Below are 21,926 nucleotides of genomic sequence, written 5' to 3'. Positions count from 1 at the left end.
AACATACAAAATGTTGACGTTGCACCGACATGGCTAGAAAGCATAAAATATTTTGGATGTTCAGTGAAGGGAGCATGGCTGCTGAATAGGTAGTCTAGGTGAAGAAACATGACCAGTGAGTCCCCCTATAAGAACAACTGAATGGAAGGCGGGAGCTCTCAGAATATTCACGTGCCGTGTTCTTGAAAGGGTCTCGCAGCATTGCTTGTTAGGCTCAATCAGTTGGGCAGCTTGTTTTTAGGTGTATTGCCTTGTATCTCGCAATGTTGTGGCAAACTGATCATGACACCTTGGGATAGTTATCACAGAATCCAAGCACAGCACAGTGTGTGCTAAGGCTAGTGTTGGCTTCAAATACCAGCTGTTTAAAGTATACAGGTCATCTGGTTATAACAAATCAAGCATAACAGCCAAGTACTGCAATATTATTGTAAAACACCTGGTATTTAGAGGACGTTTAAGGTCGTCATTGTGACAATAATCTGAAGGTTTTCTGTTTGCGTCCGGTTATTAGAAAAACTAGTTTCAAATTTGTGAAACTGATTTCAAAGGAATGCAGATTTTAAAGTCTGCCGATTTTCAGACCCACTCAGTCATTCAGGCTTACCCACAGCGACATCACTCACTCATAGAACCATTTGATAACGGCAGCTGAAATTTCCGTTGCTATTATGCGTCAATATTTCATGGATAAAGTTCATGGACATTACTGTTTGTCAGTGATGCAGGCCATTTTTGTGGTAACTGTAGAGCAGTGTGCCTGATCTCTGCATCCATACTGAGCAGTCTGAAAACTACAATAAGCAGTTAGTGGTTGGATGATGAAACTGTTTTTAGTATTTTTCACCAAAATTTTCGGATCTTTTTGGCTTTGTAGTATTTTTCAACTTTTAAACTTGGTATAAAGATCTATGCAACATCTTCATCATTTTACGACCACTGCTGGACAGTCTTTTCAGTAGTTTCCAATTGTTCCTGTCCCATCAGCTGGCCCTATCCAAAGCATGCAAATTTTCTAATCACATTCCTCTACTGTCTACATTTGTCTTCCCTTGGCATCCATTTGGTTATTGCTGCGGTTCTAGCCCAGTGGCTGTGGTGTTGTGCTGCTTAGCTTGAGCTTGCGGGTCCGATACTTCCTCTGCGGCCACATTTTAATAAAAGGAAGATAGGCAAGAATGCTTGTGTACGTTGATTTAAGGTCATGGTTAAAAAACCCCAGGTGGTCAAAATTGATTTGGACTCCACACTCTGGTGTGCTTCATAATCGGATAGTAGTTTCAGCATGCAAATCCTCAAAAGTTTCCCCCCTCCCCCCCTTCTGTTAGGGTTCATAGAGCACTGGTTTTGTGCTCACAAGGGTTTTGCCAGGAATTAGGGTGCAGGCTCCTTTCCCAAGCCTATCACCCCTGGAGGAAACCAAATGCCATGTCGGGGTACACTTGTGCTCATTTGAACCAGTGGGTGCCCGATGGTGGTGGGAATTGAACCCACAACCTCAGGCAGCCGAAATGGGTGCTCTCGAACTAGGCCACGGCTGCATTACACTACCTGCCTAACTGTACATCTTCCTCATAGTTTATATTGAAACCTTAACTTATTCAAAGCTAACTTGGTACACATTACCATTATTATTAGCTTTGTGCATGCATCAGCATCCACCATCTGTGCAGCTATCAGAATTTGCTTCCGGAAATGGTGCAACTTCACACACGCACGCATATGTATGCATATTTTATTTTTGTGCTTGAGGCCTGCACTCTTACTGTGGCAATATTTTCTGGAAACAATTGTATGCTGGCTGCATTTACAAGAATGGAATGAAATGCATAACTTAATTGTTTGCATTGATAGCACTTGCCTTTCAATCTGCACATATTGACATTATGTGAAAGTAGTGGAGCATTGGACCAGTAATGCTGTGACATTTTAGTGACAATGTATAGAACTGCCAAAGCGATATTTATACATCTAGCTCTTTATTTCGTAATCTTGTACGCATGTCAGTGCTGCATATGTATGTCTGTCAGTGCTGTAGTACCACCGTACAGCCATACCCTCGTAATCATTTACAAATGAGCCCTGTGAAGGGCTCATTTTTAAGTTTTAGGAATTTAAAGAAATTGCCTGTTGCAGATAGCAGAATTCTCGTTGTTGAGCTGAATTATTCGAAGAGGCAGAGGTTATTAGCACGAAAGATCGAAACACGTATTGAACAAATCTATAGAGGTGTACTCACAACTTACTCTATGGCACATATTGCAATTTACGAATTGTAGACAGTGAATTTGCAAGATGTATCCACTTGAAATGAATTTCCAGGGTGAAGCCAGTTTTGAGATGTTTCCCAACATGCAGGACGAAATACATAGGTGTTCCAGTTGTGCTTCAATGCATAAAAGAGAATTTTCCAAAAAAAGGAGTAGTGTTAATTTTACACTCAGTTTGATAGTGCATATCTCTAAACTGATGTCATTCTCGAAATTCATTCCCAAGTGGATGCATATCATTGCCTTGCAAACTAACAGGCTACAATTCGTAAATGGCCATATGTGCCGTAAAGTAAGCAGTTAATTAGTGATGTTTTAAATTATTCAAATTTTTTTATTTCTCATGCAAGTAATGTCCCTCTCTCTGAATAATCCAGTCCAAGGACTAGAGTTATGTTATCTGTAACACACAATTTTTAAACCTCCCATAAAACTTAAAAATGATCACGCTGTATATTAGGGCACGGGCTCAAATACCAATAGACAAATGTGGTTGCACAAAGAGACACTGCTGCATTTGACAGGAATTTGTGTGTGTTGCTTTCAAGACATGAATGGTTTCAATGGATGTTTGGTCCTGTTTTGGGATGCTCCAGATTGATCATTAACTTTTGCACCTGCTCTCGACATTCAAGAGTGAGCTGTGTGTGTGGGTAGGCATGCGTACTAGACATTGATGATGCGTAGCCTTAGCCCTTCTATTCTAATTTTATAGGTCTTTGTAGGTGTTGCACGCACTTGTTGTGATACACTTTTGACAGATGCAGTTAACAATCGGGTTGCTTTTATATTGAGCGCTCATTGTCATAACAGAAGCAATGCTCCGGCAAAGCGATTGCCTGCATTATTCGAAAGGCTGGCTCCATGTGCTGCTGAAAAAAACTTCCTAGTCATAGATATTAGTTTTTTACCCGAGTTCTGCATCACTGTCAGCCCAGTATCTGGGGTTACTGTCTAATTATAAAAACAGCAAATGAATGTCCTTAAAGGGACCATCTACCATCCGGAATATGTTCGTAAATTGTGCTGCTAACTTTTGGTCACATCTCACAATGATAAACAAGTATGGCTTTATCCCTTAAGTACGGATTCACAAATTCAACAAAATGCAGAAAGTTGCAAAATGATTGTGAGATGTCCCACATTGGAGAAACATTGTAGACAAACAAGTTGGCAATACCGTGTGACATCGGATAAATGCGCACGCTTTAGCTGCTGCCACGTATTTGGTCTTCATCAAGAGTTATTTCTGCACTACTCCTGGACCTTTGCGTATTCAGTTTGCTTTTGTATATGTAACTGTGGGTTCATGCTGAACAATCCGGCTTCTTTCAGTCACATTGCCTACTATGCATAGCATTGTGCCCATTTGTATGCTTGGCAATTCAGCTCACATGTTTCGTGCGTGCTTCTCCTTTTCCTCATCCTTCGAGGAGTGTTGCATGAGGCTTCCAATCTCTAGTGTTGTTGCTTTTATTGGGGCGTATCTCTACAATGCCGCTGTCTAGCGAGCACCAAAGCTAGCCATTCTAAAATGGCACACGTACCTGACATACCTGTACAACTTTCCTAAGTTTTCCATAATGTTTACAAATTTGGGATTGTTCTACAATTTTACAAATCTTGCATCAATTCTTATGAAAAATAATTTCTATTTGCGAAAAACGTTGTCGGTCTCCAAATCTTTTTTTGGCAGTCTTTAGTGGTGAAAGGGTGTATGGAAGAGTACTTGCTTTGAGCGAGTTTATTTATAGACGTGTTTCTTACACAGGTGAAATTTGCCGCAGCAATGTCGCTGAAAAAGTTGAGTCACGCAAAACGTCACTGTGAAAAAGTAAATTTGCTCCTTGTGTACTGTTCAAAAAATAAATTGTTTATACAATGCATTCCTCTTCAAAAATAACATCCAATTTTAACCTCCAAAATTATGTAACATTCAATGGAGGACCGTATACTCCATAGGTGGCACCACGGGTGTCTTTAGGGGGAACTTTGAAGCACAATGTATCATGTTTGACATGTCGTGTTGCACGCTAGCTGTAGTTATACTAAGGGACCCTGAAAAGGTTTTGACGATTGTGTGCAAGCATACTGAACGATCATTGGGGTAGGTCCTTCTGATCATTCACACATCTAAGCGCTCTGCATAAGCTGTGTAATTTATTAAAAAATTTTAAAAATGTGCATCACTACTGATCGCAGCGGAACCACTCCCTTTAGTTGTCAGCCGTTGCGTCACTTGCTACGTAGCAGGTGCATGTTACTTCAGTCGGGCGAGCTATAAAATTGGCTAGCCACGTTGATATCATGGATGCTTGCAACACACCGTTGCATTAAGCTTATTTTTAACGGCATACGTATGCATAGTAGTTTGTGTACCCTTAAAAATAAGTACACAAATGTAATACATCTAGACATTTCTACAAACCAATAGCCCACTTCTACCTAAGAACGTGGATCATCTGCCACAGCTCTTGCAGTGAGGCAGCTGATGGAACGCAGATAGGTTCTTGCATGTAAATAGGAGCAGTGATCTTTTCTTTGGCAGTAGGAACATAAATGGTACCAGTGCTGTATTTTGCTTGTCTTGCACGGCCAGATGTGTGCAGGGGTAAACTTCAGCAACTAAATGCTGTAAAAGACACGAGCCCTGCATGCCAATGTCAACACCAACCTCCTTGGTCAACACACTGGTCAACCGTAGTTTTGAAAACAAAGGCCCTTTCAGCAGTAACCGCCAGTTCCACCATTGTCCGAGAGCAGAGTTGTGTATAATTTGCCCAGAATGATAGCAGAAAAATATCTTTACAAGCAGAGATCCAGGAAAAAAAAAAATGTTGCAAAGGAAACTGAACATGTTTTACAACATGTCATAACGTCCGTCAGAAAGCCGCCATCTTCAGTTCGAATTTGGTGTAGTGGTACAGTCCGCACAGAAAGTGGGGGTTTGATTCCTGTTATTTACTTTTTTCTTTCTCTGTAACTCTTTATTTTAGGTCCTAGAGTAGTGAAAACGTTACGAAAGCTCATTTCACCACATTCACAAGTTGGCGGCAATGCTTTATTTTTCTGCTGTCAGCTGCAAAAAAAATCTTATGATTGAAATATAGAGACAGTTTAAAGTGTACATAGTAGATGTTTTCATGTCATGAAGTGATTGTCAATCAAATAATACTGGAAACATCTACCTTGTAGTTTGTACATTGCAGATACGCTCGCAGCAATGTGGCGAATGCCTGTGGGGACGTCCATCTCTTTTTGGTTCGTGTAGCATAAAAGAAATAAAGAAAAAAAGCCAGTGAATATTGTGTATAGTGCCAGCCTCATCTGCATTTCGAACGTGCAGTTAGTCTTTCAATTTTACTCCATCTAGTCCAGGCTTAACAATAAAAACTGAGTAGGGAAGAGACGCGGGAACATGCACAGTTCAAGTTGACTGAACGTAGACACTTGTCACCTCTTGAAGGATATGGGACATAGCGATGGCCCCCACGGTGTAAAAGTTGAGTGGGAATGCTGCGGCTTGAGGGGAGGGTAATGTTCAACCACTCATACCTGTGTTACAGTGCCTGTGTTACAGTGCACGAATTCTTGTGAGAAAGCATCCCTTAAGAGATGCCCTCTGTGTCTAGGTTGTATGACAAAAGCAGTTTCAGGGACCCGTTAACACACACACAGGGCTCCATGATGCCCTTAATGAATTTCATTTGTGAAAAAGGCAACAGCTGTAAACCTAATAGCCGTTTGAGTGTGGAGGAATGCGGCACAAGAGCTTTTGGAATGCATTTTACAGGATTGGTACGGAGTACAGTTTTGGGAATAATGCACTAATAAGGCTTAGCTTAGCCAAACAGTATAGGATCATTGATGCAGTGCATGTGCATAACTCGCTCGGCTTGAGCTCTTTTGTATGCTGGATGGTCATGGTATGCTTTGGGTATGCTGTATCTAAACTCTGTATGCCATATTTGCACCATTCTAACTCGCAGTTTTATTAAATAAAAGGTGCATTCAAATCTGTATGCGTGTTACAATCGTAACTAATTCCACTCAGAATCAAAAACAAAACCGATTCTTACTAAAAAAAATTAAATGAAAGGTATTGGCTAGCCACACTACCATTGAACGGGTCATCTGAAGAAAACAACTCTCTGGGGCATCACAAGGTGGCTCCATCATGCGTGGAATGCCTTCCCGCAGACGGTGGTTGCGCGAGCCTTCATGAAGTGTGGCATTTCAAATGTATTAAGTGGACTATTTGTGGTTTGTAAAGAGCAAAGAAGTGTCGTGGGACTCCGACAGCGAATATCCGCTAAAATTCAGCTGTGTGCGTGTCTGTTTTTTGTAAGTTCCATAAAATCGTTCAACACGGTACGCAATGACTCCGGTTTCCTTACCTGATGTGTGCGGTAGAATCGGCACAGGGTTATTTTTCGGTTAAAACATGTGGGCGGGCTAGTTGGTTAGAATCCATGGTAGAGTGTATAAGCGCGACTGGACGAGGACGAAGAAACAGATACACAGACACAGCGCTTCACTTTCAACTATAGATTTTATTTTCGCACGCATCGATAAATATATACCGTGCGAGCGGAAACAAACGTAACAGTAAAAAAGAACATTGAGTGGTACATTTCGTTGAACCGGACACGTGTGCAAGGCGCCTTGCACACGTGTCCGGTTCGCGAAAATAAAATCTATAGTTGAAAGTGAAGCGCTGTGTCTGTGTATCTGTTTCTTTCTTCGTCCTCGTCCGGTCGCGCTTATACACTCTACCATGGGTTATTTTTCGGGGTATTTGGGGAGTAATGTAACTGCATGTTACAATAGGTGGTGCGGTAGAATCGTGCAAATACGGTAATGTTCCCATATGCTGGTCATTTCTAAGGGCAGCTGGGTTACTGCTGTGCATGTTAATGTATAGAGAATTTTATTGGCTTTTTTAAGAGCCAAGAGAATGGCAGTTTCCACTTAATAGAGGCATATCATGTGGGACCTAGTTTGCAATTATATAATGCAGTGGCATCTACTAGATTTGCAAAAGCATGCTTTGGAAGTACTGCTTGAACCAGCTATTATTTAGGTGCCCAGCTTTTCTTTTTGTCTTGAAAGGGAAAGATTGGAGATCTGATTTGCTTTTGTTTTTTCGCGTTATGGTTGTATTGCACCTGTTTATTTTAGGTGACCTGATGTCTTGTTGCTATGTGCAGTTAGTTGCCTTTCTATAAATAATGCACTCGTTTATGTAAACAAGTTGTTTCTGTACACAATCATCTTTGTTATAGTTTTGTCTTTGAGGAAACTGCCCGTGCATTATTTCGTTCATCTTTTTCCAAACCACGTCTGCATGGAAATTTTGTGCAGAAACGTCCTGGCTGGCTTCACTGATTGCTTAGCATCAGGTGCTAGTAAGCTAGTAGGTTAAGCTATGAAATCTGCATACCTATTGGTTGTCCTTGCTTCACACTAGGCGGTACAGTTTCCTCTTATCAAGGCTGAGTATAAATTGTACTAGTGGTCATTAAACGTGAACTGCTATGAAATTTTGGATCACATAAGCCTGGTTTCAGGTAGTATACATTTAGAGCAGCCTCGTAGCAAAAATTTAAATTCAATATAGGAGTGGATTTGTTACTGAAAGCTTGCAAAAATCAGCAGTTTTTGATGCCTAAAGTAAAATATAAATGCACTATTATGTATTAGCAGTGCTACCAGGCGGAGAGTCAACGTGTTCGTACAAGTGCGCCTATGTAAATGGCAGTGTTGCGATGTCACTTACAGTGACACGTGGCTTTGAGAATTATTCAGGCAGTGTTGGTTATTTGTTTAATCTATTGATTCAGTAGGCTAATTAAAGTTTGGAGAAATAATAAAACATAAAAACTGAATGTCTGCACGTTTTTGTTTTACTTCGTACCATAGCAAGAGAGATGTACTATTTCCGTTTTGTCTGCTTGTTCCCACATTGTGCAGTTGCGCTTGCAGTGAACAAAACTGTCATTTTGTACCGTGTTACAGCACTGCGATCACGCTCTTTTATCCTTTCACGCCTGCCTCGGTGCTCGTGCTTGTTCCACTGATCAGGTGTTCCAGTGCAGTGTGCAAAATCGTCTGCTACGCGAAATGAGAGAAACGCAACAGCTTGCATGTGACATCGTCACCGGAAGTGCACCACTCAGCAAAAACGAGAAAGAAAAGAGAGAGAGAGAAAAAAGAAAGATGAGGCCTTTGACATATTTGTCGCGCGATCCTCCAGCTCCGGTGTGGGAGAATGCAGGGAAGGAATTTTGCTTGCAGAGGCTAGACAGGGAAAGTGGAGAAAGTGTATGTTCGTAGTGACGTTGGCCTCCTGAAATCATGGGTTTGCAGCAGTTCAGATATTTCTATCTCTGCTAATAATGAACTAATTTGAAAAAATTGTGGTAGAACACTCCATTGAGGGCACGTAACAACTTCTAGCGCATAACGAAAGTTTGCTATGTGGCCTGGTGAGGGGCCCTTCAAAGGCTTTTAATGAAGAAAAATCGGACAGTTAAGATCTGTGTAGCTTTGTCAAGATTCTTCCAATAGTAATCACTCTTCATTTATAACCAATTTAGGCAAAGTTAGCTTGTTGCAGTTGGCCTTTAATATGGGTTGGAGGATTTTCATGTTGCCCAACCTTTTTGTGCTCTTTCAATCATTTGTGTTGGTTTTTATGTGCTGGTTTGTTTGAATTTATGGACTTTACTGAATTGTAAATTCTGATGTTTGTTTCCGGAGCCATGGAGCTTGTCAGACGTGTGGTTCTTGCACATTTTTTCTGGCGTCATTGCACAGCTTCACTGAAATCGTTCCTCACTTGCACTGTGCCATACTCTTGCTAAGCAGCAAGGATTGAATCTTGGCCACGGTGTTCTTGTTCCGATGGGTACAGAATGCAGTTTATATGGCAAGGTTGCAAGTTGGTTACATACGTTGTAATTTGCCCTCCACACATTAAAGATAAAGATACTGATTCTGAAATGGTGCCCGTATTCATGATGTGATTTGCCAGCGTAACTGAGAAAAAACCGAGAGTCGATAAGACTTGAGACTGACAGTAACTGACAGCTGCCGTGCGGTGTTTTCAAATCTACCGCAGCCACAGTGGCAAAGGTTCTAATCTATCCTGTCCTGTTTGCTTTTATATTTCTGTGCAATCCGTTTACACTCTATCCACATTCTGTGGATAACGCATTGACTATTTGATGAGGTAGCTATTGGAGGAAGTTAACAAATGTGATAAATGATGTGACGTAAACATAATTTTAAGATTATGGCACGTGCTACACGTACAATCACCCTCTATTCCCTATTCCATGCTAAGGTGGCTCCCCCCTGTCCTGCCATCTTGTGTTGGGTGCAGAAATCCCAGCACTCACACTGCTGCCATCCATGTGGAAGGGACAAGTGTTTGTTTGTCTTGTTTCTCATTGAATTTTGTATTCGAGTCTGAGCCTCTTCGCTTGCTTGAATGACAGTGTGACCTTTGTTGCGGGATAGTACTGCTGTGGAATGTCGCCTCCTCACCGAGCGCTCCGTCTCCTCTCTTTTCAGCAGCAAGACAAAGGCAGGCAGGGTGGTGAGGAGGGGGGCCATGAGTAGCGCTGCCGAGTGAGCAGGACAGTCACCCCCGTGACCCCTCTGTGCCCCCTGGTGGTCGTGCCTCGCCGGCAGTCAGGGGTCCCAGTGGCCCCTGCGTGGCCTCTGGCGCCATGAAGATCGAGCGCAGCCGGCTCAAGAAGAGCTCCTCGGAGGTGCCCCTGGACTGCAAGCTCCTGGTGGAGCGGCTGAAGAGCTGCACCCAGGAGGAGCTGCTCCAGGAGCTCAAAGCTGTCAAGAGCTGGAACTGGGGCAAAGTGAGTCAGGTGCATCCAGTGTTGCTTATTTGAGCCACATTATACTTTATTATTGTTTCAAGTGCAAGCACGAAAAGAGATATGAATGAATGAATGAGTGAATGAATGTTGTTTAGTGGCGCAAGGGCCAGGTATGGCCAGAGTGTGCCATGCCAGTGTTTGAGCGTGTCGGGAGGTCCCAGAGTAAAAACTGAGGGGGACCTTTTATTAGTGGGCACATGATGATTATGATAGGCAGGGGTTATATCGGTGCAAGAAAACCGCAATTTGTCGCAAAGAGAGGCATGAATCACACGAGGTACAATATATATAAAATGGGGAGTAAATTACAAAGCAGTAATGATTGAAAAACAGACAGTGTAAGGGTAGTAATTACCAAGATACAAAAGTAGTGATACTTCTAAATTAACAGTAACAACGTTTACAGTAATTTGGGCTCCCTCTTTCGTGTGGGTTCGTTGTGCAGCATGAGACTGGCAGCTTGCATGTTTCATTTTTTTTGTTAAATGCTCACCCACTGGAGTGTCTGTAGCTGTGACATTCTGCTGCTCAACACAAGGTTGCAGGTTCAGTCTTCAGCCACCACGGTGGCTGCGTATTAATGGGGGTGAAATTCTGGGTGACTTATCTCACAGGAGTACCAGCCACAGTGAGTTCAGGCTTAGCGAGCCACAAAGCTGCTTCAGCTGTCGCCTTGGGTACTCTAGTACCCTACTGTGAATGTGCTCGGGCCACAAAAGGGATGGGCACCGAGTGCTGCGCATGCACGCCAACTCCGTATTGCACTCAGCGGAAACCGCTTGTCTCCGGTGACACCCAACACTGCACAAACGCCCAGTCCCATGCTGGTAGCAGAATTGAAGTGAGCTGATCGCCAACAGATCGTCCATCCATCATGATGTAGCCGTGCTCTTCATCCTCGACAGCTTTGCGCAGAGTCAAAACGAAACAACAGTTTGCCGCAACCTCTGTGGAGGAAACCACGGTTGCTATTGACGCGATTATAAACAGCGACTTTGCCGTGCTGAAGGCACGCGGCTGACACACACACAGTCAGAGCGAAACTTCCGTTCGCTGCAACATCTGCGGATGAAACCGCGGTCGCTATAGACGCAATCGTGGATGGCAACTACGCAATTATGAAAGCCCGCGGCCAACACTGTGTTATGTGCGGCGGTAAATGTAAGAATAGGGGCTTTACAGGCACAAATAGACACAAAGCGTTCCGGTGTTGCTGTCATTCATGTACAATTTCCACTAATTACTATGGGGATGCAGGCTCTGCCACTTCATTTCGGTTGGACGCTAGCATCATTTTTGCTCTCTTGCATCGCAAATTTGCGGCGCTCCTCATTCGCCGACCTCCAAAATTTGTCCAAACTGATGTACGGCTGAATACGTCCGATTTAACAAGAGTTTGATTGCATTGAATAATGCATATGCCTGCCGAGACCACAGGATAAGTCCGAATTATCCGATTTTCCTAATTAACGAGAGTCGAATTAACAAGGTTTTACTGTATTGTCATCACAATGTGATGCGCAAGCCGTACTGAAGGGTGGTGTGCCTGGACGTTGTCATAATCGTTGTGTAACACATTTGTTTTCCAATGTTCAGTGCTTGTAGCGAGCATTGAAAAACTTTTGTTTTTTTTGTTGCGTGCAGTGTGAGCTGTACCACTGGATCGATGTTCTGGATCTGTTTGACTCGCTGCTGGAGGCAGCGTGCCAGACTACACATGAAGGCCAGTGGTGTCTGCCATGTGACAGCCCTGGCCGAGAGCAGGTGGGCCTCTTACCTTATTTCTTATCCTTCGTAGGGTTTTTTTATGTGTAACAGGTGCATGCATCATTTTGTAAGAAAGGTTTTCTTTTCTTTGAGGCCAGGGGCCTCAAACTTGTGCAACATTTCAATTTATGTCCTGTGCCTTACTCTTACCTCTTGCAACCTCTACAGAGTGCTTCTTTTGCGACATCACACTGTGATGTGGAATTCAAAACTTTATGCTATTAACCCACCGTGGTGGCTTAGCGATTATGGTGTTGCGCTGCTAAGCACGAGGTCATGGGCTCAAGTCCCAGCCACGGCGGCTGCATTCCAGTGGGGGGTGAAATGCAAAAACGCCTCCGTCCTGTGCATTGAGGGCACGTTAAAGATCCCCAGGTGGTCAGAATTCAGAGTCCCCCACTAAGGCATGCCGGATAGTCAGATCGGGGTTCTGGCACGCTAAACTTCAGAATTATTTTTATGCTCTTACGGTGTCCCCATTATAAATCATAGCTGCAGTTAGGGGCCTGCTTACGATGGGGTATCTGCTGCGGTAGCTTGTAAAAAAAACTTAACACCCTTTGGGGGGTATCTTGTCCCCAAACAACAATCCTCATTTGCCCTGGTTGCTTTTCCTTTCCTGAAAACTCTGCGCTCTCTATACTTTCCTGTCTAGAATGCTATGTCTAGCTGACAACGCTCATGCCATTCGTGACCTGAGCTGCGCAGGAAGGCAAGGCGCGTGAGATACACGACTGTTATTGTTTGGCGACAAGGTAAGCTAAGCTGGAAAGGGTGGAAACTGTTTTCTAAGTGCATTGCATTCTGCAGCTTAGCATAAGGTTGCAAATTCGATTCTGGCCATGGGGGCTGCATTTCAGTGGGATCGCATTGCATAAATGCTCGTACACTTGGATTTAAGTGCGTATTAACCCTTTCAGGGTCAATGACGTAAATATTGTGGGGATGCGCGACTCTCACGCATCCCCTGATATGTTGTTTTTCCGCCCGGCTCGCGTGGCCTGGCGCCCGCGGCGGAGAACCCCACAATATACAGCGCAGCGAACAAGTCCAAAATGGTTGATGCCGTATATTTACGGCACCGTCTGTACGTTTAAAAAGCACACCAGTTAAATTTTTCTTTCCTGGCATGTGCTGTCACTATGCGGCAATACAGGGAATTTTTTTCTTGTGCCTCTTCTCAGTTTTCATTGCATGGTTTGCTTTAGAGCTAGCATGTTTCCTACGGCGCTTCTATATGCCATATTTACTCTCATGATGATCGCATTCGCGTAATGATCGCACCCCTGAATTTTGTCGTTGAAATTAGTTTTTTTTCTTTCCCGTTTAATTGATCGCACCCCGAACTTGTCGCAGCAATATGCAGTGTGCCAAGTCTAGCTGATGATCACGGTTACCATCTGTCGAATGCTACGCGAAAGACTCTCGAAGACATACCAAGCGGTCCGCACGCACCAAACATTCTTAAGCAGATGCCCCATTCCGTTCCTTTCATCACTTTCCACACTTTCATGAAAAAAAAAAAGAAAGCTACAACCAAACTTACCTTGGCTTTATTATTTGTAGGCTTCATAATGCTTTTACTCAACAAGAAAAAAGGCGCCTTTCGATTCTTCTCGTCTGCACTCGTGGGCACGCAACAAATTGGCGACGATAGTGGCCACGTTTACACTGATACGTTACAAGTGTACCCTATTCATACGCCGACACTTGTAATACAGCTCATATATTTGCCCACCCTTACCGAAAACGTGCCTTATTAAGGTAGTAGTGAAGACAAATGGCCGCAGTTTATGCAGCATGCCCGCCATGTGTTTCTATGTGACTGGCAGCTAGGTGCGCCCATCTCTGTTTCTGCGCCCTCAAAGTGGACATGGCTACGTTATTGTCGCAAACTTATTAATGATATTATTCATTACTGATGCAGAAGAAACTGTTTCAATGCGCTTAATGTACTCCCGAGAAGAAAAAAAATCGCATTCAGCGCATTCAGCTTGCTCCGCCGGCCGCCATTCTTGTTTTGGTGTCTCACACTTATAGCGGAAGCCGCCTGTTTGTTGACCTGTTTTCATCCCACAACAAATGCGGGACGAAAAAAAAAATTATTTTCGCGGCAAATTTAACCTGCGTAATGCTCGCGTCCCTGAATATGCGTCAATTTTTTTTACAAAAAAGTGCGATCATTATGTGAGTAAATACGGTACTACCGCTCTCGCATTGGCGTGCATGCGGGTGGGCGGCGGTTAGTTTGAGAGTTTTGTTCCGCAGGTGGTTTCGGCTTCTTGCACTCTCAAAACTGATGGCTATCTCGTTACTAATCACTCAAAGGGTGACCGTCTGTTACTTGCTCGTCTATTGCTCACAGTGGTGCACATACGAAGGATGCTGCCGTGCATGTGGTTCCTTTCTTTTGGAGACTCGCGAAAACTAATTGCCCCTGGTTGGCGGTAAGGTGAAGATTAGAAGCTTGTCACACTTTTTGCTTTTTTGACGGGCACACAACCATAGTTTTCTCGAGTGCGCTCACCTACGCAGTTCGATTATGCTATGGATGTAAATATTGGTGTAAGAGCAGGAGCATTTGAATCTTGCAAAATATTCTTGTGTGTGCATTTTCTAAGCCTTGAACTGTGTATAACAATGCATCAAATTTTTAATTCTTATAAGTATTATTTTTTTTGTTATTCATGAATAAACAGTACATATATACTAATGCAGAATATTTTTTCTCACTTTATGGTCGCCCTAGACAAATTACGGTAAATTTTTTTTGAAATAGGTCCCTCTGAAGAATTTAAATCTGCAATAAAAAAGAATCAACCCCGGGGGGGGGGTCGCATAAGGCGAAAAAAAAATACTCTGAAAGCGTTGCGGAACTTGAGGTACTCAGTATGGATCCAGGGTCCTCTGCTGCAACGTCTCTCATTAGTCCCCGTGTGGCTTTGAGACATTGAACCGCACAAATCGATTTAAATGGGACATAGATGCGACGAAATGTCTCCTCTCAGCCAGTGCAATGCAATCTGCTCATTTCAGCCATAGCTTCTGTAGATTGCCAAGTTGAGGAGCAGCATCCGTCATGCTCTGGATGAATGTAAATTGTCGGTGAACAGACTGAGGTAGTGGGCAAATAGAATAACAGTTTGGGCTAGCCGAGAGCCACGTAACTGCTGTTGCGGTCATACGTGAGTAGTGTAGGGACTGGGAATGCGCCCAGAACTGTTAATTTCTTCACTGTGCCAGAGAGGAAGAGTTGTTTAAGGAAGCCACCTTTCCTTTTGCTGGCTTTTCCCTTCCAGTACTAGTGTAGTGGATGCACAGATACTTTCAGTACGTGTTGCACTTTTTCATTGTGGTCTCGAAGGACCACACTAAGCACTTGTCATGGCCTCTTGCATTCATTGTTAGAGCCTGCATGGAGAAATTAAACCTACCTGTGCCTTTCTTTTCTTCGTGGAACAGGAGAAGGAGCTGCTGTTGTATATTCTCCAGTTTACAGCCCTCCTGATTGAACACAGTTTCTCCCGACACCTCTACAACTCCATGGAGGTAAGTTGGGCACAAGCAAGATCTCACGTAACTGTGCATGCACCTTTTGTTACTTATACAGCAATCTCGCATTACCATATTTACTCAAGTCTAGGTTGACCCCAATTCTAAGCAGACTCCCAAATGTCCCAAGCCAGAAAAAAAAAGTAAAAAAAAAAAAAAACGAACATACTCCAAATGTAGGCTTAAGAAAAAAAGTAAGGACAGCGTCCACAAAATGAAAACGGCATTTGTTCTATATGAACGTGCCGAGCTGACTCTACGTCATCATCGCTGCTAGCCTCGTCGCTATCTTCCTTGTCGTTGTCATCTCCTTGTTGCGTCTCCCGTTCCCCTTCCAACGATGGATGTTTTTCTCGTTGATGCTGAAGTCCTGCCCGGCTTGAACGTTCGATGATGCCTCTGTGGCTAACACAACTTTTTGTTTGAAAGCGGCATTATAGTGGCATCGCTTGTATGGTGCCATTATGATAACGACACGCCGCAAGCCAGTACGACAGGTCAAAATGGCGACGTTGCTCGTCTACTTCAATTGGCTAATGTGGCGGCCAGTAGCGGCTGCAATACCGACTTTTCTAGGTGGAGCTAGCTATGCACCATATTTATCATTTTCGATTAAAAACTGGCGCGTTTTTAAAAATCCTTGAATCTGAGCCGACCCTAGAGTTTGGTAGTATACGATTATTTGAAAAAAAGAAAAGAAAAAGTCTATCGGCCTAAATTCGAATAAATACGCTAATTACAATTTGTATAACTCCCAGGTGCTTATGTTTTGTTAGTTGGTTGTCCTCAGTTTGTAAATTCTGTATCCGAATAGGCCTCTGGGTTAACACAGTTTGCTTCCCTAAAGCTAAGGCTAAGCAGGAAAGAGACCTGTGTTTCCATGCCAAAAGTGGTTGGAAAGTAAAATCTGTGATAGTGTCTGGAGTTTGGCTTGCTTTGCCATGCCACTGTGATGCCAAGTTGCTTCCCCCGTTTGCGCAGCATCTAACGGCACTTTTGTCATCAAGCGACATGCAAGTGGTGCTGGGTGTCCTCAACCTCCTCTACGTTTTCAGGTGAGGGCTGCCCGGCTTCTTACTTGATCAGTTTGCACACGTGGCACCTACTAAGAAAAAGCTCCTGAATCGCGTGCATGCTGCTCGTGCCATGACATCTGGTCAGTGGCTATCAGCACCATGACCTGTCATTGAGCGGCTGCACGTTGCTGGCAGCACATTCACGTTTTGTGTGTTTAGCATCATTCTGGCGTATTGCAGTTAAAACAGATGCCAAAAGAACCTGAGGTTTTTACTGGCAAGGTGTCTGTAACAGCGGCTGTTCTGTTATGCTGTTGAGCATTAAATAGTATACCCTTTTCCTATTTCACAAGTGCACTTCTCTGCATTGCGTGTTTGCCTAACCAATGGTGGAATCAGTTGTGTGCATGGTTTCATAATGAGAGGCATGTCTACTTTGTCCGTGTTGTAAAAAGCAAACTGTCTGCTTATGCACTGAATGCAAAGATGACTTCACTGCCATCAGTTTGGCAGACAGCTTCGCATGAAGTCTGGCTTTACAATAGTGAAAAGGGTCCATTGTAAGTAGAGTCCTGGCTGCTTGCTGCTTTTAATATTTGGCAGAAACTATCTAAAAACTTGCATCAAAGTAAGTCCTGCCTTTCAGTGAAACCCACACAGTGGAATCAATAACAGATGCTTGAATTGTGCCCAAAGACTCATTCACACGTGTTGTGGATGGCCGTCTCTTATAACGGTGTCACATGTACACTTCTGATTGCGATTGGGGCCAATCTGGATCGAGCTTGATCCGGATTAGGTGTTGCTACGCGGTCATTTGTGATCGCGATCCTGCGGGATCCGAATCTGGGCAATCGCGATCCGAGAATCGCGATTAGGCCTCTTGATCACGATCACAGGCTGATGTCTGTGTTCTCTAGTGCAGCATTCTTAAAATGCTAAAAACAAGAAGTGAAGGCAGCTCAATAAAAAACGTTTCAAAATCTTATACCAGCGGTAAGCTTGAAAATGGAAATATTGTTCAAATTTAATTGTTTTACAAATCTGAATTTGTAGCCATACATAATGCAGTTCTGAGAGTTGCTGACGATCAGCAGACAATAACTTGATTCGGATCTTTAGGCCGTGTAGCAGCGACTATTGTTGATTGCGATCAAGAAATTGGATTTAGATTGGCCCTGATCACAATAAGAAGTGTATGTGTGACAGCGGCATTACACATGCATGGTCAAATCGAGATATAACTAATCACGTGGGACAGCCGAAAATCATTCATTATTCGGAAAGGTTGTTATAGCGAAAGCCCCAAAATTAACTATTCCACCCATCAATCCATTAGTTCATAAGTTGACACCGTTCGAGTTATGCACGAAAACATCGCTGTGGTCTCTTGGCTTGCACTGTTGCTATTCTCCATAGGTTACGCCGCCACGCACCACCATATAGTACGAGTGACGTGTGCAAAGCAGACGCTGATGCTGAGAAAATCACTGACAAAACGGAAGCTCCATGTCGCCTCCAAAGCACAATGTTTTTCGTAGTTTTGTTTTGTTTTTCACATTGCTTGCTGTGGACACTGCGGCTGTCTCACTCGAGGCGGATACGTGAACTATTCCAAAGCGCAAGCACATGTAAATGACACCGTTCAGAAAGTGCAAAGTGCGACCATGTGGCATCCCCGCGAGTATGGAGGTTACATTTCACCGTGCGCGTAGCTAGTACAGCCGCAGAAAGAAGGAAGAGAGAGAATAAACATGTTTATTATAGAAGTGAAATTTTAGAGAGGCGTCGTCATTCCAGAATGCCTTGAGCTCGGGCTGCGTTCTGGGCCCTTGCAATCAGCCGTTGCTAATCCTCGAGGTCGGAGCTGGTCATGGCTGTCTCCCAAAGCTCATTGGTTTCGTAAAGGTTCGAAGGATGAAATTGTGCCTGTCGGCAACCCTATGCTATGTGCCTGGAGGACCCAGGTTCTGTGCAGAAGCGGCATTGCAGAGAGAATTTTGTAGGGACTATGAGGAAGACGTGCCTCCGTTGCTAGGCGCCACTTGCCTGGGCGGAGCATACGCTCGCAAAACCTGACGCGTCATTGCCTCCGCAATAGATTTTAACTCTCCCGCATTTTTTTCGTTGATTGCCGTCAAGTTTTCCGAAGCCGTGCGCTGCGGCTTCCCCTTTCGGCGCTTTGTCTGCTAGCCTACTGTTTCAACTGCCATGAAGGGTACATGGAAATCAAAGAATCCCCAGGTATCAGAATATTAGTTTGTAGTACTGAGTCACTAACATGACACTGAAACTGAATAACGATAGTTATTCTGAAAAGTTTGTTAATGTGGTGTTCGTAATAACAAGGTTTCACTGCATTCAGCACATTGAATGTAGCAGTTCAGGTGCTAACTTTGCTTCGTAGTTTGCAATGCTGCTGCAAAGGAAGCGAACTTTAAAGGGCCAGTTAATTGTATTTACTTTGGCAGAAACATATTCGGGGACACAGGAGACAAATAGTCAGGTTGGAGTAACAATTAATGCTCTTAAGGTCTGGAAAGCTTCACTTTTTACCAAAAGCGTTTTCATAAGCAAGAACATACGTCAAACGCATGGCAAGATTGACGGGTCTGCACTGCGAAAATACGGTACGAGATAGTGGTGTAACGCGCCTTCTTTATAATTGCTAAATTGTGATTAACTCCCATTTGTGGCACTCTGCGTGGCTACGGCTTGGCTTTCTTATTGCTGCGTGGCTACGGCTTGGTTTCGTTATTGCTGCGTGACTACAGCATTGTTTGTTTATTGTCAACTGCGCACCTTGGCAGCACACGTGCAAACCACACTTCGCGAAGTGCATCTTTATTCCGCATTGTAGGACCAAGATGTCCGGACCACGAAAACAGTACTCTGCTGCTTTCAAGAGAAAGGTTATTTTAGCCGCACAGGACATCGGCAACAGTGCGGCCGAGAGGCAGTTTGGCGTCAACAAGGGAAGCATTCGCGTATGGCGTCGACAGAAGGAAACCCTTTTTGCCTGCAACGGAACGCGAAGAAGCTTTCGCGGCCTGAAGAGTGGGACATTCCCAGAAATTGAACTCACCCTGACGGAGTTTGTACGCCAACAGCGAGCCGTGCAGCTAGCTGTGAGCATGGAGCTTATGCAGGCAAAAGCTAAGGAGCTTGCAAGAGAAAAAGGGCTACCGAGCTCCGCCTTCAAAGCGAGCAAGCACTGGATTTATCGCTACATGTGCTGTGCTGGTTTTTCCTTACGCCACCTAACTTTGATTATTGCAATATATGCTGAATGGGGCACACAAATATAAACATGGAAATAAGGAGACAGCTGTGCAGCCCGTGGAACCACTACACAGAGACGCATGCGAATAAATTTGAATAAAAGAGCAAAAGAATCTTCGGCGCATTTGACACGCGACTTAACACCTGAGACAGCCTTCAGATAACTGCCTCCTTTTTCATTGTGATGGTTTTTCGTGCCTGCTTTCCACTTGGCTCGTTGCGTTCGAGCAGGACATGGCACACAACGTAGCGCTCCGCTGTGTGATCGAGGAGGCAGGCGAATTTCGCCGTATCGGCTTGGCTTGGCTGTATCGTTGCCTCGGAGATTGCACCGATGCCAGTGCGATCTCTGAGGCCGCGCCCAGCTGCTAGCTTGGCGCTGTGCGTCGCAGGACCCTCGAGATAGTACACGGAGGTCTCCGAGGCTTAGGCCCAGGGGCAGCTGCGTGCGTGGCATGGGGTAGCGAAAGGGAGAAGTGAATGTACTAATTTTTAACACCACTGCGCGTAGCCGTGCAGCGTGGCGCAACTTGCACGTGATTTCCAAGATTGCACTGGGGAGATCTCATAGGACCCACCTAGCTCGCCTGCCTGCGCACAGAAGTGAATGCACCAACCTTTCACATTGCTGCCCGTACCTGCGTGGTGTGGCGTGGCGGTGTGGAAGACCAGCGTTGCTTGGCGATGTATTCGAAATGGGAGTTTTGAACTGTCGCGGTGAATGAGTGCCGAACTCCGTGTAAAGCGATGTAATCGGCACGCAACGGTCGGGTATTTTTGGGTTTCGGAGACAAATCTAGTTTGTTATATCCATTGGCAGGACAATTTCACTTATTTAAAGCAAGGCGTTATATCGTCATATCCCTTCACGTTATAGCAATGTTCTAGTGTAGTTGTGTCCGGCAGCATATAAGCTCGGTTATTGCTGGCACAGCTTCGCAAGAGATAGATTTTGTTGTAAATTATTTAAACTGATGAATTCTGAGGGCTGTTACAGCTTAGGTTATTTCTGTGAGTAAGTCATCTCTTGCCATAAAACGAAGGTGTAATTTCGAAAAGGGTAGTCTGACATTTTATATAGCTCCAATGTTTGCCGTTAGTAACCCTCCAGATAAACAAACAAACAAAAAGCTATCATCTTTGAAGCACGCTGTTGGTGTTTCATTTTCTCTATGGTTTGACTGCTCTGCAATAGCTGTGGGCCAGACTTCTGCTGATTTATCGGTCGGCGACTGTATATCCTTTGACATGTTAATGTGTGCCCTTGTCTCTCTGCAGCAAACGTTCCAACTTCATCACAAGGTTAAACCCTGACAGGCGGCAGGCTCTCCTGACAAGATTGACATACCTAGCAGAGGTGGGTGTAATTTTTGGCTAGATGTCCTGCGCTTTGTGTTGCAGGAAGTTTGATACCCTTCCCTTTTGATATGTGTGTGTGTGCCGCCTACATGTTCACCTTGTGTGAATGTGAGCTCTGTGCAAGCTTTCTGTGGTGTCAGGCTTGTATTCTTTGCGTGACCTTGCAGCTTGTTGAAGATTTTCAGCACTTATTCAGTAACAAATGGTACGAAATGTGTCTGGGGTGCATTGGTTGGAATACTCGTCTTTTGTTAGTTCGATCCCAAATTCACCTGCTTGGATATCTTCTCTGCTACATTGTGGCATGCCTGAAGTAAAGCAGGTTGAATGAACATGATCTGCCCATTCCTTAGCCCACCAGTACTGTCTGCTGCAAAAGGCAATAATGTTTTGAGTTGTTGCTAACAGATAAGTAGTTTACTGCCACCCGGATAACTCCCTTTTGCTCTTTTTCTTTTCTCTTTCAGAACTGGGGAGGCAAAGAGAATGGTTTTGGCCTGGCCGAATGCTGTAGGGAACTTCCAATGAGTGTAAGTTCAACATGACGTGCTCTGTTAGTCTTGCAGCTTGCTGCGCAACAAGCAGTGCACGAGTTACTGTGTTGGCATGTCACTTTTTCTTTTTTTTTTTGTTGATTGAGGATTGGGATAAGTTGGCTTCCGTACACACAAAAAAAAAATGCTGTAGTGCATGGTATTCAAGAAAATGCTGGCTTAATTTGCACGTACGTTCTTCTTTCTTGGTCCTTCATTGAGCTAAGTCTAGGTCTGTGCAATTCA

At 44.1% G+C, this 21,926-nt stretch overlaps 1 protein-coding gene across 6 annotated transcripts in view; it reads left to right on the top strand.

The window, feature by feature from the left end:
• HUWE1 (HECT, UBA and WWE domain containing E3 ubiquitin protein ligase 1) overlaps positions 1 to 21,926 on the top strand; it is a 177,029-nt gene that overhangs the window by 2,430 nt on the left and 152,673 nt on the right. For 4 of the 6 annotated variants that reach the window (XM_055069225.2, XM_055069224.2, XM_055069226.2 and 1 more), the window contains exons 2-7: positions 9,849 to 10,159; positions 11,816 to 11,935; positions 15,401 to 15,487; positions 16,472 to 16,545; positions 21,067 to 21,145; positions 21,615 to 21,677. In XM_055069225.2, the coding sequence (XP_054925200.1) occupies positions 10,007 to 10,159; positions 11,816 to 11,935; positions 15,401 to 15,487; positions 16,472 to 16,545; positions 21,067 to 21,145; positions 21,615 to 21,677 (576 nt within the window). In that variant the 5' untranslated portion in view covers positions 9,849 to 10,006. The remainder of the gene's footprint in view (positions 1 to 9,848; positions 10,160 to 11,815; positions 11,936 to 15,400; positions 15,488 to 16,471; positions 16,546 to 21,066; positions 21,146 to 21,614; positions 21,678 to 21,926) is intronic. The other 2 variants (XM_055069222.2, XM_055069223.2) reach the window with 2 other exon arrangements.

This window comes from Dermacentor andersoni, chromosome 9, assembly GCF_023375885.2.
Source record: "Dermacentor andersoni chromosome 9, qqDerAnde1_hic_scaffold, whole genome shotgun sequence".
Lineage (NCBI taxonomy): Eukaryota > Metazoa > Arthropoda > Arachnida > Ixodida > Ixodidae > Dermacentor > Dermacentor andersoni.
Note: the sequence above shows the minus strand (reverse complement) of the source record. Positions and strands in the feature narration are given on the sequence as shown.